Raw genomic sequence first — 14,797 nt, 5'->3', positions numbered from 1 at the left:
TCAGAACTTTTCCTCCCTCCTCCACCTCCCCACTCCCTCCCCCACCCTGGGGAAGCCCTCAGCTGACTGCTATTAACCGCTGAGCCAGGCCTTGCTCTGGGGGCTTGATATGTTTTCTGTTACTTAATACAGTAAGCTTCTGAGTTGGAGATAGTTAATGTTCCCATATTCCAGACAGGGAAACTGCGACCCAGCGAAGTTCAAGTACTTAGTCGAGGCCAGGACAGGGAAGTCGTGAACCCAGGCTGTGTGACTGCTCACTGCCCTTGGCTATCAATGCCCAGGAGGTAGGAAGCGAGTGTGCAATGGTCCGGTGTGGTGTGTGCAACCTCATTTGTGCTTCCAAAAGGCAGCCTCAGCTGCAGCAGATTGTGAGGTGGAGGCCCCAGTGTTGCCAGGACTTTCTAAAATTTCAAGAGCAACCAAATATGTGGATTTTTAATATACGATCTCCCTGGTTTTATTTTATTTTATTTTATTATTTTATTTTTTCGTAGGGCTGCCTAGGGGTTGAATCAGAGCTACAATCGCTGGCTGGATCCTTAACCCAGTGAAAGAGGCCAGGGATCAAACCCACATCCTCATGGATACTAGTCAGGTTCTTAATCTGGTGGGCCACAACGGGAACTCTCAATCTCCTTGTTTTTAAGTAATTACATTAAAAACTCTTAGATGCTGCCATAGACCAGATACAGGTGTGTGTCAGATGACACTCGTGGCAAAATCAAGGAGGTGAACAACAGCAGGGCCAAAAAGGACACATCACGATGTGTGTGTGAGGTCCCTGACTGGCTATGGCACCCGCTCCATCAGAGTCACTGCTTCTACCATCTCTGGGACAGTCCATTTTAAATTCAAAGTCCAGGAGATCCTGTCATGGCTCAGTGGTTAATGAATCCAACTAGGAACCATGAGGTTGTGGGTTTGATCCCCAGCCTCGCTCAGTGGGTTAAGGATCTGGTGTTGCCATGAGCTGTGGTGTAGGTCGGAGATGGGGCTCAGATCCTGCGTTGCAGTGGCTGTGGCGCAGGCTGGTGGCTACAGCTCCGATTAGACCCCTACCCTGGGAACCTCCATATGCCATGGGTGTGGCCCTAGAAAAGAGCAAAGAAAAAAGAAAAAGAAAGTTAAAAATAAATAAATTCAAAGTCCCCTCATGGTGGGATGTGGTTTCACTAAAAGCAGAAAAAGCAGACTCCCTAATATCGATCCTTCCCTTTGTGTCTCAGCTCCCCTATGGCCAGCACCTTGCGAGTAGGGAGCAAGGTCTGCCTGACCATAGCTGTGCCTGCAGCCTACATGCAGAAGGTGCTCACTAAATGCTTGCTAATAGAAGTAACAGTGTAAACCCTTTCCCCTCTGAACTCCTCCCATATTGGCTCCTCCCAGTGCCCTGCCCAGGTGATGGGGGGCGGGTGATGGGGGTTAAAGGCCAGCAGCTGGGGGACCTGTCGGATGCAGCATGGCTACCGCCGGCCCTGTAAGTCCACCTGCCTGCCTCCTTGGGCAGCGAGGGCTGGGGCCCACCGCCCAGCCTGACTCTTTTCTTTGGTCAGGTCAGAGACGCTGAGGGTGACGTCCGAAAGGGGCAGAACGAAAAGGAGGAGAAAGAGAAAGAGGACAAGGAGGTGGCAGCAGGGGCCTGGGGGGGCGAGGAGGCTCCGTGCTCTCCCAGGGCTCTGCTGTCCCTGAGGAGGAAGGCCTGGAACCCGGGCCCCGCGAAGAGCAAGCTGGAGTTGCACCCACTTCTGAACAGGTAGACAGGCCCTGCTCTTGGCCTTGGCCACAGTTCCTCATCTGGGAAAGGCCAGAGTGGGCCTAAGACTTGGGCCCAGGTGGCCCTTCCAGCCTTAATTCAGTTGAAATTCTTGGTTAAAAGCCCTAACTCCTCCCTGGCTCTTCAGGATAACTCTAGTTGCCTTGGGTGGTGGGGGTGGGGTGGGGAGGGGGGAATCTGTGCCCCATCTTCCTTGAAGGGGCAGGACTTCTCTGCCACCCTAGCTGCTGCTGGGGGTCGGGGGGGGGGCAGGCAGGGGTGGGCCCTGCTTCCTCCTGCCCATGTCTCTCCACTCCAGGTGGGCTTTGTGGTTCTTCAAGAATGACCACAGCCGGGCCTGGCAGGACAACTTGCAGCTGGTCACCAAGTTTGACACCGTGGAGGACTTCTGGGCGTGAGTGTCCCTCGCTGAGGAGGCCAGGGTCAGGGGGGGGGGAATCCTTCTCAGACCCTATCGCTCCAGGAAGTTGCTTCCTACACAAATTCCCCAGCTCTTCCTGGAAACTTGCAGCATCTGCTGAGGACTGGGGCTTGGCAGGTTCTGCCTGGAGTGGGTAGAGGTGGGGTGGGGGTTGGTCACAGCCCTGCAAAGTCTTCTTGGGGCTCAGGGAGAGAGCCTGCGAGGTAGGAGAAGCAAGGACTTGGCCCTGAATCCACGGCTTCATGCTTTGTGACCCTGGGCAAGCTCCTTCCCCTCTCTGAGCTCATCTCAGCCACAAAGCTTGTGTCTGTGATGATCCAGTGAGGGGGTCTAAAAGGGGCTCCATAAATCCCAGGAATGGGTGAGAAGGTGGGATTTGAGGGTCTAGGTAAGTGGGGATGGAATTCCTGGCAGGGGCTACCAGTACACGCAAAGGGCTTGGAGGCTGGAAGGTGGATAGAAAGCGGTGGGGTCTGAGACCAGTTGGAATCAGGCCATAAAAAGCCTGGACTTTCAGCCTGGGCTGGGGGCCTCTCTCCAGGATGTACAGTAACATCCAGCTGGCCAGTAAGCTCTCTTGCGGCTGCGACTACGCCCTGTTCAAGGTAAGCTCTGCTTTCCTTCCCCTCCGGCCCAGGGGAGCTGATTCTTCCCAGGGGTTTGGGGATGGGGCACAGCCTCTCTCAGAGACAAGGATGGCTGCACAGAAGCTTGGGCAGAGCATCAGACCTCAGCTGCACCTCGAAGGACAGGGGAGGGGGAAGAGGGGGCCTACATTTCTGGCCTGGCTCCTTAACTAGAGACAAGCATCAGAATGGTCCGAGGAGGAGTTACCGTCTGGTGCAGTGGTTAACGAATCCGACTAGGAACCATGAGGTTGCAGGTTTGATCCCTGCCCTTGCTCGGTGGGTTAAAGCATCCGGCGTTGCCATGAGCTGTGGTGTAGGTTGCAGACGCGGCTCGGATCCTGTGTTGCTGTGGCTCTGGTGTAGGCCAGTGGCTACAGCTCTGAATTAGACCCCTAGCCTGGAAACCTCCATATGCTGCAGGAGCGGCCCAATAAATGGCAAAAAGGCACACACACACACACACAAAGAATGGCCTGAGGACACTCATCAGTGTCCAGGTCCCTCCCTGGAGGTGCTGTGCTGTGGAGCCCTAATATCAGTGTTTAAAGATTTCCCTCTGTGACTTGTGTTCTGCTGAACCGGGAAAGGCTGCCCTTAGGCCACGCTGGGGTGGCCCCAGATGCTTCCTTAAGAAACCTCCTATCTGAACTCTCATCTCAAGGAACTTGGTTCAGTAAAGGAGACAAACACACCTGTGAGAGGATCCATGAGGCAACAGATATTGAGGCTCGGGGGCCCATGGGAACTCACAGGAGAGTCTGGGGGGCTGAATGGCTGGTGGTGGAACCTGCTAGTACAGAAGGGATAGAGGCAGAGACAAGTTGGCACGAGGAGGCCTGTTGAGGGGCCCAAGCAGGACCCTCGGAGGTGGCCGGGCTCTCGCTTCCTTTTGAATGAAGGGAGGTGGTTGATTTGCCATCTGGCCTCCCAGGACGGCATTGAGCCCATGTGGGAAGACAGCAGGAATAAGCGGGGTGGCCGCTGGCTAGTCAGCCTCGCCAAGCAGCAGCGCCACAGCGAGCTGGACCACCTGTGGCTGGAGACAGTGAGTTGCGGGGGGGCTGGGGTGGAGGGTGGCGGGGGTGGTGGGGGTGGCCATGGTCTCAGGGATGGCGGGGGCAGGCTCTGTGGCCACCCGGAGTTCTCATCCTCCTCCTTTTGTGGCCCCAGCTGCTGTGTCTGATTGGGGAGAGCTTTGAGGAGCACAGCCAAGACGTGTGTGGGGCTGTCATCAACATCCGAACCAAGAGGGACAAAATTGCTGTGTGGACGAGGGAGGCAGAGAACCAGGAGGGCGTGCTGCACATTGGGTGAGGGGCACCTCTGGCACAGGCTGGGGGCTGGGTCTCTTCAAGGGGAGAAGGTGGAACCGAGGGAGGGGCATGACTTGGCCAGCAGGAGAGACTTCTGGAACTCTCCAGGCTGTCTCCCCCTTCCTTCTTCCCCGCTTTTATAAAGGGTGTGGAATCTGGATTTCAAACTGTTACTGAACAGACCTTTTCTGTCTCGCATTAGTCACATTTTGGGTTTCCACGTGGGTAAGACACACACAACAGGCGTGATTGTGGCTGGAACTAGAGGAGGGACATCGGGCCAAGGACCCAGGGTCCCAGGTTATTTCCAGGACCCATTAATGACTGCCTGTCTCATCTCCTCTTCTACTTGCCTCCCAGGCGTGTCTACAAAGAGCGCCTGGGCCTCTCCACAAAGACCGTCATTGGGTACCAGGCTCACGCAGACACGGCCACCAAGAGTAACTCCCTAGCCAAGAACAAATTTGTGGTGTGAGGGGACCCTGGCACCACTGCCCATTTGGCTGCCCCTGAGCTTTCCACTGCTGTGTGTGTGTGTGGGGGGGGTGCTGGGCTGAGGGCAGACGGCATGGTTTTCACCTATCTTGGAGTGTATATGAACACTCTTTAATGTGAGTTGGGGCCCAGGCCTAGGGGCAGCTCGGGTGGGTAGGGGCAACCTGAGGGCCAGGGCAGCACAAAGGTGGCCTTGTTTCAACCCTGGGGGTGGGTTGGGTAAACTGGGGTGAAGTGAGTCACGGGGTGGGGGGCTCATCTGCAGGTGGAAAGATAACAGGAGCAAATCCTAGGATCCAGAGCTTCCTTGGTGCCCCTACCTGGGGGAAGCAGGCCAGGTGGCCTGAGGGCCAGACTCTTCCATTTTGGGGGAGGGAGCTCACTGACACCCTGAGAGCTAGTGCTCAGGGACGGGAGTCTCTTGAGTGATCATTCTGCTTTTTCAAAACTTTCATGGTTGCTTCCATGAGATTTGCAGCCTTGGAGCCCACCCTGTGTCCCACACCTTCCAGCAGCCAGCTGAGTATGGGTTCCTAGTTTATGGGGGGTGGGGGTGGATGAAGGCCTGACCCAGGAGAGGAGGCCGTGGTGGTCAGGCCTTCTACTAGACATGGATTAACTGAAAGGTGATGGAGCTTAAGCCCCTTTCTGTACCTATTCTAAATAAATACTTTTAAACAAAATAAATTATTTTGAGGGCTCTGAAATTAAGATTTCCCCAAACCTTGATCTGTTCCAGTCCTGCCTTGAGAGGGCTCCTGTGAAAAACTTGGGTACCAAGCAGCCTGAGTAGGGCCTAAGCTGGTACAGAGGAGAGGGGTTAGACGCGGAATGGGGGTGGGTGTCAACCACCAAAGGGGTTTGACCCAGGAGATGCAGTGTATGCCCTTGGCAAAACCGAAGCAGCGGGGAACAACAGGTGTAGTCTTCACAGGACCCAGGTGTCATCACTTCTGAGTTTGAACCAGAAGAAGTAGAACTGAATTTCGTCCAATGAGAAGCGCTTGTGATTCGACTCCACTGTAATAAAACATCCTGCATGTGTGCTAAAAACACCGTCAACATAGCCATCCTTTACCATCCTCCACTCGCTCAGGAGAGCAGTGGTTACTCCTCTCCAGGGTTGGGCATTGACAGCAAAGCCGGGGATTGGGGTGGCCCTGGTACCGAACTCTGCGATATGGGAGGAACTGAGGTGGGAGGAATTGAGGCTCTTTCCAGCTTGCGGCTTGCGGCGCCCTCAGCAGGTGTCTCAGGTGGGTCTGAAGCGGGAGTCCGCAGCAGCGGCCGGCCAAAGGGGCGGAGTCAGGCCTAGAGGCGGAGCTCCGAGGGGTCTGAGTCGTGGGGGAGGGTCTGGGCCTGGGGTGGTGCCTTACAGGAGCGGGCCTGGAGAGAGGTCCAGGGGCGGGGCTCCAAGTGGAGGGTGGCAGAGTAGGGCTGGGGGCGGAGGCGGAGGCAGGCCTAGAGTCAGGGCTCTGGGGGGAACCTAGTGAGGGGCGGTCCGGGTGCCGGGGGCGGTCCCTGAGGGGCGGTCCCTGCTGGGAGGGCGGGGCCCGACCGGCGCTCTGTGCGGCAGAGGCCATGAAGCCGCAGCCGCCGGGCTAGGCCCCGGGCGGCTCTAGCCCAGGGCGGCCCGCGGAGGGCTGGGCCTAGCCCCCGGCTCCGGTTCCCGGGCCGGCGGGCGGCCTCTCACCATGCCCGGCAAGCACCAGCACTTCCAGGAACCCGAGGTCGGCTGCTGCGGGAAATACTTCCTGTTTGGCTTCAACATCGTCTTCTGGGTGAGCGCTGGGTGGGTTCTGGGCCCTGTGCTGGGGATGCCAGGAGAAGGGGGCTCAGGCCCTTACTAGGGGGAGACCGCGCTCTGCCACAAGGACTTGGGACCGTCTCCCCACTCTTTCCTCCCACTCCCACCTCCACACCCACCCCCAGGACCACCCGAAGGAACTGCGTTGAGGCCTGGATTGCAGGGGGCGGGTCTCAGCCACTGCGGTACTGGGCGGGGAGGGGTAGTCTTCCGGGGTCTTCCTAAGACCTGACAGAGACAGGGTCCTTGAGGACCCCCACGGCCACGCTTGGTGCAGGTGGCCTCCTATCCCTACCAGCCCCCTTGCTACTCTGGGATGTGGGGGGTGCACAGGGCCCCACCCCTGGTTTTGCTCATAGGGAGGAGAGCCTCCATGGTTGGATCCACTCCCCTGCCACTTTACCTTTCCAGCACCTGGGCCTGCTGCTTTGCCTTAAGCTCCTACAAAGAGGGCTAGGTCAAAACCTCCTCCCGTCCCCCAACTAAGAGGCTTGTGGTCAGGGAGGGCCAATCGCCCTAGTTCTCAGCCAGGGCCAGTGGGATATCCCCTGATGAGAAGCCAGGAGAGCCAGCCCTGGGGAACAGATTTCAACATTCCACTGCTGACCAAACCTAGGCTTTGGAGCCAGGCTGCCCCTGTCTGGAGAAGGGAGCTGCTGGTGCCCCTCCCAGGGTGGCATCTGTGCCCCTGGGCCCTGCCAAGTCATCTTTCCCTTTTCCCTCCCCCATCCCATCTCTCCAAGGCTACTTGCTGCCTCTGCAGTCTCTGCTTCTGTTGCCTTGGGTCAGAATGCCAGGCCCATTCATTTTAGTTCAGCAGGACTCAGTGGCACTACCCTCTACCCACATGCCACTCATGAAGTGTGGTTGTCCCTTGGCCTCAGCAGTGCCTAGATCTCAAGGGTGGGGGCCATGTGCAAAGAGCACTGGAGGGGGCAGTCTGGGACTCTGGGTGCAGCAGGCCTAGCTGTGACACTGTGAGCAAGTTACTTCTCTCTGGGCCTCAGCTTCCCGGCCAGCGGGTGGGTGAAAAATGAAGTCTGTCCCTCAGGGCTATCAAGCAGATTAAGTGAATTATAACTTACTGTATTCTTGCAGCTACTTTATTATGATCTACATTTTACAGGCAAGGGAACAGGCACAGAGAGGTTAAGTCACTTAACCCAGACTCACAGAACCAGTAAGTGCAGAGCCAAGGTGACAGGGAGCCCCCAGATGTCAAGGGGGGAGAGGTATGAGTGATCCAGACTTGTTTAAGAGGCTGAGGAGCCAGAGTGTGAAAAACCCCAGGACTTGGCAGAGAGTTTGTGTTTTATGTTCAGGGCAGTGGGGAACACTGAGGGCTTTGGTGCTGGGTGATGGGTCTGCTCTAGCTTTTGTACTGGAGGCAGATGTGTCTGGCTGCCATGGGTGAGTGAGGGGCAGGGCTTGGAGGTAAGGAGACCAGGGAGGAGGGCTGGTGCAAAGCTGGGGTGGGTGGGAGCGAGGAGGAAGGCTCCAGGGGGAGTTATGAGGCCTCATTTCCAGGACGAGGCCCCTTGGGGGTTTGGGTTTGGATCAAGGTGGCCTGAAGGAGGTACCTGTGAAACAGGCCCAGGGGTTTGCTTGTTTGTTTTAGTTGAAAGCAGACCCTGATGTCACCCTGCTAAACCTTGCCATTTTTTTCTCGCTAGAATACAGTCCAGACTCCTCCCTGTGGCCCACAATACCCTGTGGGGTCTGGCCCTGCTACCTGTTCAGTTTGTCTCTTGCTTCACCAAACACGATCTTAAAGGCCTTTGCCAGTCCTTCTGCCTGGAATTCTCTACTCCTCAATACGCCTTTCCATCACTCAGACCTCATTGAAAATGTCATCACCACGTTCCCACCACCCCAGTCACTCCCCATGGCATCACCCTGTTTGATTTCTTTAAAGGCTCTGTTGGTATTGGAAATTACCTTGCTTGTTCACTGTGGATTTCCCCACTGGAGTGTAAACTTCATGAGGGCTGAGAGCTCATGTGTCCTATTCACTGATGTATATCTGGCACTTGGAACGGAGCCTGGAATGTGGAAGTGTTTGCAGCAGGCAGGGGGATGAAGGGCTCTAGAGCCAGGGAGAGGTTCAGGTGGAGATCATGAGATGCCAGTGTCATGATGGCGTGAAAGGTGAGTGAGAGGAGAGGGTAGAGGCCAAAGGGGGAACCTGGTGGGGGAGGGAGTAGCCATGTGCACAGTTGCGCAGGTGAAGCAGAGCTTTGTAGGAAGGAGGCTGAGAAAAGGGGCGGGAGGGAGGAATGGCCTTGCATTAACCATGGAGAAATTCAGGAAAGATAAAGTAGTGATCGTGATCCTTCCCTCTCTGAAGGCTGTGGGTGGATCAAGTGGGATGAGGCAGAAGTGGTGTTTGGTTTCACATCCCAGATCCAGTGTAGGGGAAGGAAGGAAAAATATTTCTAGAAAAGAGTACAGCAGTGGGAGGAGCCTGAGGTCAGAGAGGGGAAGGAGCTAAAGGTGGCTGTTCAGGAGTGGAGTTGACTGAGGCTCTGTGCTTGCTGCGGGGGGATGGGGGCTGTGGAGAAAGCAGGTGGGAGGGGGAGGTCTGAAGAGGTGCAGTCATGGCCTTTGGCTTGGGCAGGAGGGGTGCTTTCCCCCTGAGACTAGCCTCGGGCATCTGGCTTCAACTTGTCAGGGTCTTCCCAGTAAGGAAATGAGGTGCGATAGTGGAGGGCATTTAGAAGGCCAAGGCTGGGGCCCCTCTGCTGATCCTGCTCTGCATCAGGATTCCTTGTCATTCAGGGGTCTTGGGCTGTGAACTACAAGAAGGGACTCTGCCAGATGGAGGTTGAAATGGTGGGACAAGCATGGGATGTTGGTCACAGAGTTGCAGGGCAGCAGGAAGACCAGACTTGGGAGGGGGCAGGAGCCTGGAACCCTAACCCAGGCCTCGGGTGAGAGCAGAGTCTCAAGAAACAGCTGCTGTTGCTTGGTGGGACTATTTTGGCCACCCTCAGTTCCAGTTCTGAATTCACGAAGGGGCCCCTATGTCCCTCTCAGGGCTGAGGAGGGTGCAGTCTTTCCAGATGTGTCCTGTGGAGAAGAAACACTGTGATGGATTCTTGGGAAGGTGGAAAAGACCCTGGACCCATTTACAACCCTTTCCCTTCTTTCTCTACCCGTGGCTTCCCGAAGACCCTGAGCACTAGCGGGCAGGAGGCTCTACTGGGGGTGGGAATGGATGCTGGTGCCCCAGCCCTCAGCTCTTTGCTGCTACTCCTGCAGGTGCTGGGAGCCCTGTTCCTGGCCATTGGCCTCTGGGCCTGGGGTGAGAAGGTAAGGCAGTGTTGGTAGGGTGTGGGGCTGCTGTGGGTCAAAGTGGTGGGAAGGCCAGCTCCCCCACTTGGCTCTGTTCCCCCTACACAGGGCGTTCTCTCTAACATCTCGGCGCTGACAGATCTGGGAGGCCTTGACCCTGTGTGGCTGTTTGTAGTGGTTGGAGGCATCATGTCGGTGCTGGGCTTTGCCGGCTGCATCGGGGCCCTCCGGGAGAACACCTTCCTGCTCAAGTTTGTGAGTGCCCTCCCACCTAAACCCACTGGGGAGCCCAACCTCCTCCCACCCACTTCTGGCATATAGTTCATGCTTAATAATGATAGTTTTATTATTATGTTAGTGTAACAGTGATCACCAGATTTGCATTATCTATATTTATAGGATATTCTATTGTAAGTGACTGAAAGGGCCACTAAGAAAAGCCTAGGTGGATGTTAGCCTCCGGCACATTTGGATCCAGGGGCCACCACAATGCCACTTGCCTTGGTCTCTCTCTTTCTCAGCTCTGTCCCTCTGGTTTGGCTCCAGTCCTCTTGGGCTGAAAGGATGTCCAGGAATGGGTGGATGTTGGCTTCATGCTGCCCTCCCAGGAACTCTTGCAGGATGCTGAGTGAGGCTCTCCTCAGCCATTCTGTCAAAGTCCTTTAATTGCAACTCCTTAATCCTGATTGGTCACCTCTAGACCAATCCCTGTGGCCCCAAGGGGAGGTAGCACTCTGATTGGTGTTGACTCATGCCCAGTCTTCTATCTGGGATTGAGAAGAGGTAGAGATGCCTCCATCTGAGCCACAGAAACTGAAGGTGTATATAGAGAGCGGTTTCTCAAAGACAACAGGTTAGGTAAGAAGGTGCTTTTTTCATCATAAAACAATATTGGGAGTTCCCTTGTGGCTCAGCAGTAACAAACCTGACTAGTATCCATGAGGACGTAGGTTCCATCCCTGACCTCCCTCAGTAGGTTAAGGATCTGGCATTGCTGTGAGCTGTGGTATAGGTGGCAGATGTGGCTGAGGCCTGGTGCGGCTGTGGCTGTGGCTGTGATGTAGGCTGACAACTGCAGCTCCAGTTTGTCCCCTAGCCTGGGAACTTCCATATGCGGGGGGCGTGGCCCTAAAAAATGTAATTATAAATAAATAAATAAGATAGTACTAACATGATAGAACATGGGAACTCTGGGCTATCTCAGATCACAGTGGGTGGAGCCCCACCTGGTGGCACCCCCAGGCCCTGTATCTCTGACCCCCACTGTCTGTTTGCCCCCAACCCCAGTTCTCTGTGTTCCTTGGCCTCATCTTCTTCCTGGAGCTGGCAACAGGGATCCTGGCCTTTGTCTTCAAGGACTGGATTCGAGACCAGCTCAACCTCTTCATCAACAACAACGTCAAGGCCTATCGGGACGACATTGACCTCCAGAACCTCATTGACTTTGCTCAGGAATACGTAAGTCCAGCGTCCAGCTCCGACCACATGCAAGAGGCACCTGCCAGGCAGATGAATGAGGGAGCAAGTTCCCCATGTGCTGGGAACATTCCTGCTCCCACCAGGCCAGGCAGGCCCCAGGGAAGAGAGCCAGGAGTCCCCCTATCCCAGGGGAAGCCAGCCCCAGTGATCCCCATGTGCGTAGCCCTGCAGGGACACAGGGTTAGTGAACAGGGGCCAAAGACTCCAAAACTGGCAGCTCCTAGGCCAGGCTTACAACATACTTAAAGGAGGAAATTTGGTATAAAAATGTAGATTTCTCCTACAAAACTGAGCCCACAGTATCAGAGTTACATGGCCATCGCCCTCCTCCTTGCTGGTACAGGGGCTCTCCGATTGCCACCATCTCCGCCACTCTGCATTTGATTATACCTGTCGACCCTCTTCTCTCATTTATATTATTTGTTTGGCCCCTGAACATATTAGAGTTTGAGATCCCCTTGACAGAAGACCTGCCCTCAAGCTTGCAAACCCAACCCCTGTGGAGAAACAGTCAGTGTTTCTAGACACCTCCCACCTGTGTGTGCTCACCCACTCACAGGCTTAGTCACACACACACTCACAGTCATACATGAGGTCACAGCCACTTACACAGTCACACGCCATTGGCGCCATCCACCCAAGAGTCTGCTCTGGGATCCAGAGATGAATCAGAGCTGGTGCCTGCTTTGAGGAGCTCTCAACCCAGGACAGAGGCAGACAAAGAGCCATGTGGTTAGGATATGATTTATTTCTTCATTAGACACAGAAATTGTTATGGACATATCCAGGGCCAGGTGCTGGGGATTCAGCAGTGAAAAAAACCTGGGATCTAGGAGTTCCCTTTGTGGCTCAGCAGGTTAAGAACCCAGCTAGTATCTGTGAGGATGCAGGATCGACCCCTGGCCCTGCTCACTGGGTTAAGGATCTGGTGTTGTCGTGAGCTGTGGCATAGGTTGCAGATGTGGCTTGGATCCCATGTTGCTGTGGCTGTGGCATAGGCCAGCAGCTACAGCTTTATTCATCTCCTAGCCTGGGAACTTCCTTATGCCACAGGTATGATTCTAATGAGAAAAAGGAAAACAAAACAAAACAAAACAAAAAAACCACACACACAATAAAAAAACTGGAAACTGTCTTCATGGGAATGGCAGTCTGGGGAAAGAGACAGATGATAAACAAGCAAAAGAAACATGTATGTGTCTAGAATTATAAACTGGTATAATTTAGTGGTAAGGGCTGAAGTGGGTAAGCATGAGGGAAAGGGCTCTGGGGGTGGCCCTGGGGTTGGAGAAGGAGCAGGGATGTGAAGAGAGGGGCATGTGTTCTCCAGCAGGAGCAGCAGGTGCTGAGCAGAATGAGAGGCAGGCTCTGTGCTGGGACTGGTCCCTCATCCCCCAGCTCAGCCCACAGGGCCTACCTGTGTCTGCCCAGAACTGGTCCCTGGAGGGCCAGCTCTCCGCAGCCTGTGCCCTGTCAGTGAGTGAAGCCTGCGTGCTCCGTGCTCCGGTCTCCCCACCAGATCCTGAGCTCCTTGCTTCACTGCAGCCCCGCCCACCTAAGGAGGCAGCTTGAGATATTCTGGGAGGGGATGATGGGGGACATGGGTGCTGACAGCAGCATTTATGAAGTAGAATGGGATGGTTATAGGGTCGCAGGATTGTCCTCCTGTGCCTGCGGAGGGGAAGAGAGAAGGTCTTCCCTAAAAAGCTCTGGGGCGGAGTTCCTGCTGTGGTGTCTTGGGAGTGCTGGGACGCAGGTTCAATCCCCAGCCTGACACAATGGGTTCAGGATCTGGCATTGCCGCAGCTGCAGCTTAGGTCCCAACTGTGGATTGGATCGAATCCCTGGCCCAGGAACTCCATATGCTGTGGGGCAGCCAAAAAAGAAAAAAGAAGAAAAAAAGAAAAAAATCTCTGGGGCACGTGTGGCGAGACTGGGCACAGATGTGGGGCTCAGTGGGGCCTCTCCCCAAAGGGTTTGTTGAAATTCCCACCCCTCCAGGTGGCCTAGAGGAATTCACGGTCCTTGGGTCACCATCCTTGCCCCCTCCCTTTCCACCTCCTAGTGGTCTTGCTGCGGAGCCCGAGGGCCGAACGACTGGAACCTCAATATCTACTTCAACTGCACTGACTTGAACCCAAGCCGGGAGCGCTGTGGGGTGCCCTTCTCCTGCTGCGTCAGGGATCCTGCGGTGAGTGGGGCCGGGCAAGGAGGGGCGGGACCTTGCAGTGCGCAGGCCCAGTCTGGGAAGAACAACCAGTTGTCCCTCCCCACCCTCACAAGGACTGGTTCGCTCTCTGCTGGGCCCTGCTCCAGGGGCTGTGGATGTCAGAGGAAGTCATCTTACCTGGGAACAGTCCTCCCGGGCTGGGGAGTTTGTGTCTGTGGGCAGCGCTGAGACCTGATGGATGGGGACTGCTCCTCTCTGGTGGAAAGGATGGAAGCTTCTCGCAGTGACATCCTTCCAGTCACAGTGCCCAGGGACACTGAGGGCCAGGTTTCTTCCCATTCTTATAAAACACGAGCAGGAGGCAGATCGAGCTGGCGCTGCGGCCATGCGCCCCGGCCTCGGGGAAACAGGAGCACAGGCCCCAGCCAGCCTTGCTTAAGGAGCGCTGGATGTGGCCGAATCCATGGTTCCATCTACTTCCCCTGAGACGCGAGACCCATCTCAGTGCCGGACGCTGTCAGACCCTGTTAGTGCCCCGTCACCTAGTTGTTCACTGGCCTGTTTCCCCTCAGGAAGATGTCCTCAACACTCAGTGTGGCTACGATGTCCGGCTCAAACTGGTGAGAGGGGTGGGGGCAGGGCTGGGCCCAGCTGGGGGGAGTGGGGTGCAAAAGGGGGCCCCCATAAGCTTAAAAGACCTCAGGGATTGATTGCATGGGGAGCGGGTGCTGAGTCCTGGGAGGCATGTGGGACCTGATACTGCCAACCACAAGGCAGCGGACATGTGGGCAGTGGACTCCAGTAGAGAGAGAAAAGGTGAGACATGGATAAAGAAAAGTGGATGGTAAGGTGACAGTTTCAGCTAAGCATTTGGAAGAAAATAAGGGAGGTGATGGGATTGGGGCTGAGCCGTCAGGGAAGGCCTCTCAGAGGAGAAGTCGTTTGTGCTGAGACTCTGACGAGAAGGCCCTGCTATGGAGCTCCAGGTGGCAGGCACTAAGGTGTAAGGCCCTGGATGGGACTGAGCTTGGCAAGGCTGATTGAGATGGGCAGGCTGGCGGAGCTGAGCCTGGTACCCAACTGTCCCCAGGAGTTGGAGCAGCAGGGCTCCATCCACACCAAAGGCTGCGTGGGCCAGTTTGAAAAGTGGCTGCAGGACAACCTGATCGTCGTGGCTGGGGTCTTTGTGGGCATCGCCCTTCTCCAGGTACTGCCCAGGCCTTGCATGCCCTCACTCGCCCCAGACAGCCCGCTCTGCCAGCAGCCTCTCTTCACCTGACCTCCGTCTTACAGATCTTTGGTATATGCCTGGCCCAGAACCTCGTGAGCGACATCAAGGCAGTGAAGGCCAACTGGTGAGGCTGCCACGCTGGCCACGGCCACTGGCCTGGCCTACCCAGGGACCCCTTCCC

General features: G+C 55.8%; 2 protein-coding genes across 13 annotated transcripts in view; both read left to right on the top strand.

The window, feature by feature from the left end:
- Positions 1–153: 153 nt before the first annotated feature.
- EIF4E1B (eukaryotic translation initiation factor 4E family member 1B) lies at positions 154–5,688 on the top strand. Of its 3 annotated transcripts, none has more exons than XM_085013793.1 (7): positions 154–287; positions 1,557–1,756; positions 2,076–2,171; positions 2,740–2,803; positions 3,759–3,872; positions 3,998–4,137; positions 4,501–5,322. In XM_085013793.1, the coding sequence occupies exons 4-7, from the start codon at positions 2,741–2,743 to the stop codon at positions 4,613–4,615; spliced, it is 432 nt and encodes a 143-aa protein (XP_084869919.1). In that variant the 5' UTR covers positions 154–287; positions 1,557–1,756; positions 2,076–2,171; position 2,740; the 3' UTR covers positions 4,616–5,322. The 3 variants fall into 3 exon arrangements, with proteins under 3 accessions (XP_084869919.1, XP_020940082.1, XP_003123705.1); XM_021084423.2 differs by lacking the exons at positions 154–287; positions 4,501–5,322 and adding exons at positions 1,454–1,480; positions 5,570–5,688; XM_003123657.5 differs by lacking the exon at positions 154–287 and adding an exon at positions 1,454–1,480.
- Positions 5,689–6,183: 495 nt separating this feature from the next.
- Positions 6,184–14,797, top strand: part of TSPAN17 (tetraspanin 17) — a 114,240-nt gene continuing 105,626 nt past the window's right edge. For 3 of the 10 annotated variants that reach the window (XM_021084419.2, XM_005661460.4, XM_003123656.6), the window contains exons 1-8: positions 6,184–6,416; positions 9,704–9,754; positions 9,845–9,991; positions 11,024–11,194; positions 13,281–13,406; positions 13,958–14,005; positions 14,476–14,592; positions 14,679–14,740. In XM_021084419.2, the coding sequence (XP_020940078.1) occupies positions 6,330–6,416; positions 9,704–9,754; positions 9,845–9,991; positions 11,024–11,194; positions 13,281–13,406; positions 13,958–14,005; positions 14,476–14,592; positions 14,679–14,740 (809 nt within the window). In that variant the 5' untranslated portion in view covers positions 6,184–6,329. The remainder of the gene's footprint in view (positions 6,417–9,703; positions 9,755–9,844; positions 9,992–11,023; positions 11,195–13,280; positions 13,407–13,957; positions 14,006–14,475; positions 14,593–14,678; positions 14,741–14,797) is intronic. The other 7 variants (XR_014838013.1, XM_085013789.1, XM_085013790.1 and 4 more) reach the window with 3 other exon arrangements.

Source organism: Sus scrofa, chromosome 2, assembly GCF_054392235.1.
Source record: "Sus scrofa isolate SSC_HxYL_T2T_F1_AM1 chromosome 2, Sscrofa_HxYL_maternal_Yorkshire_Landrace_v2.0, whole genome shotgun sequence".
In the NCBI taxonomy this organism is placed as follows: Eukaryota; Metazoa; Chordata; class Mammalia; order Artiodactyla; family Suidae; genus Sus; species Sus scrofa.
The sequence above is the reverse complement of the archived record's forward strand: the minus strand, read 5'-3'. Positions and strand labels throughout refer to the sequence as shown.

Coding starts and splice junctions, on each gene's coding strand:
- EIF4E1B (XM_003123657.5), top strand. Junction 2,172..2,739: donor ACCGTGGAGGACTTCTGGGC/GTGAGTGTCCCT, acceptor GCCTCTCTCCAG/GATGTACAGTAACATCCAGC. Junction 4,138..4,500: donor GAGGGCGTGCTGCACATTGG/GTGAGGGGCACC, acceptor CTTGCCTCCCAG/GCGTGTCTACAAAGAGCGCC.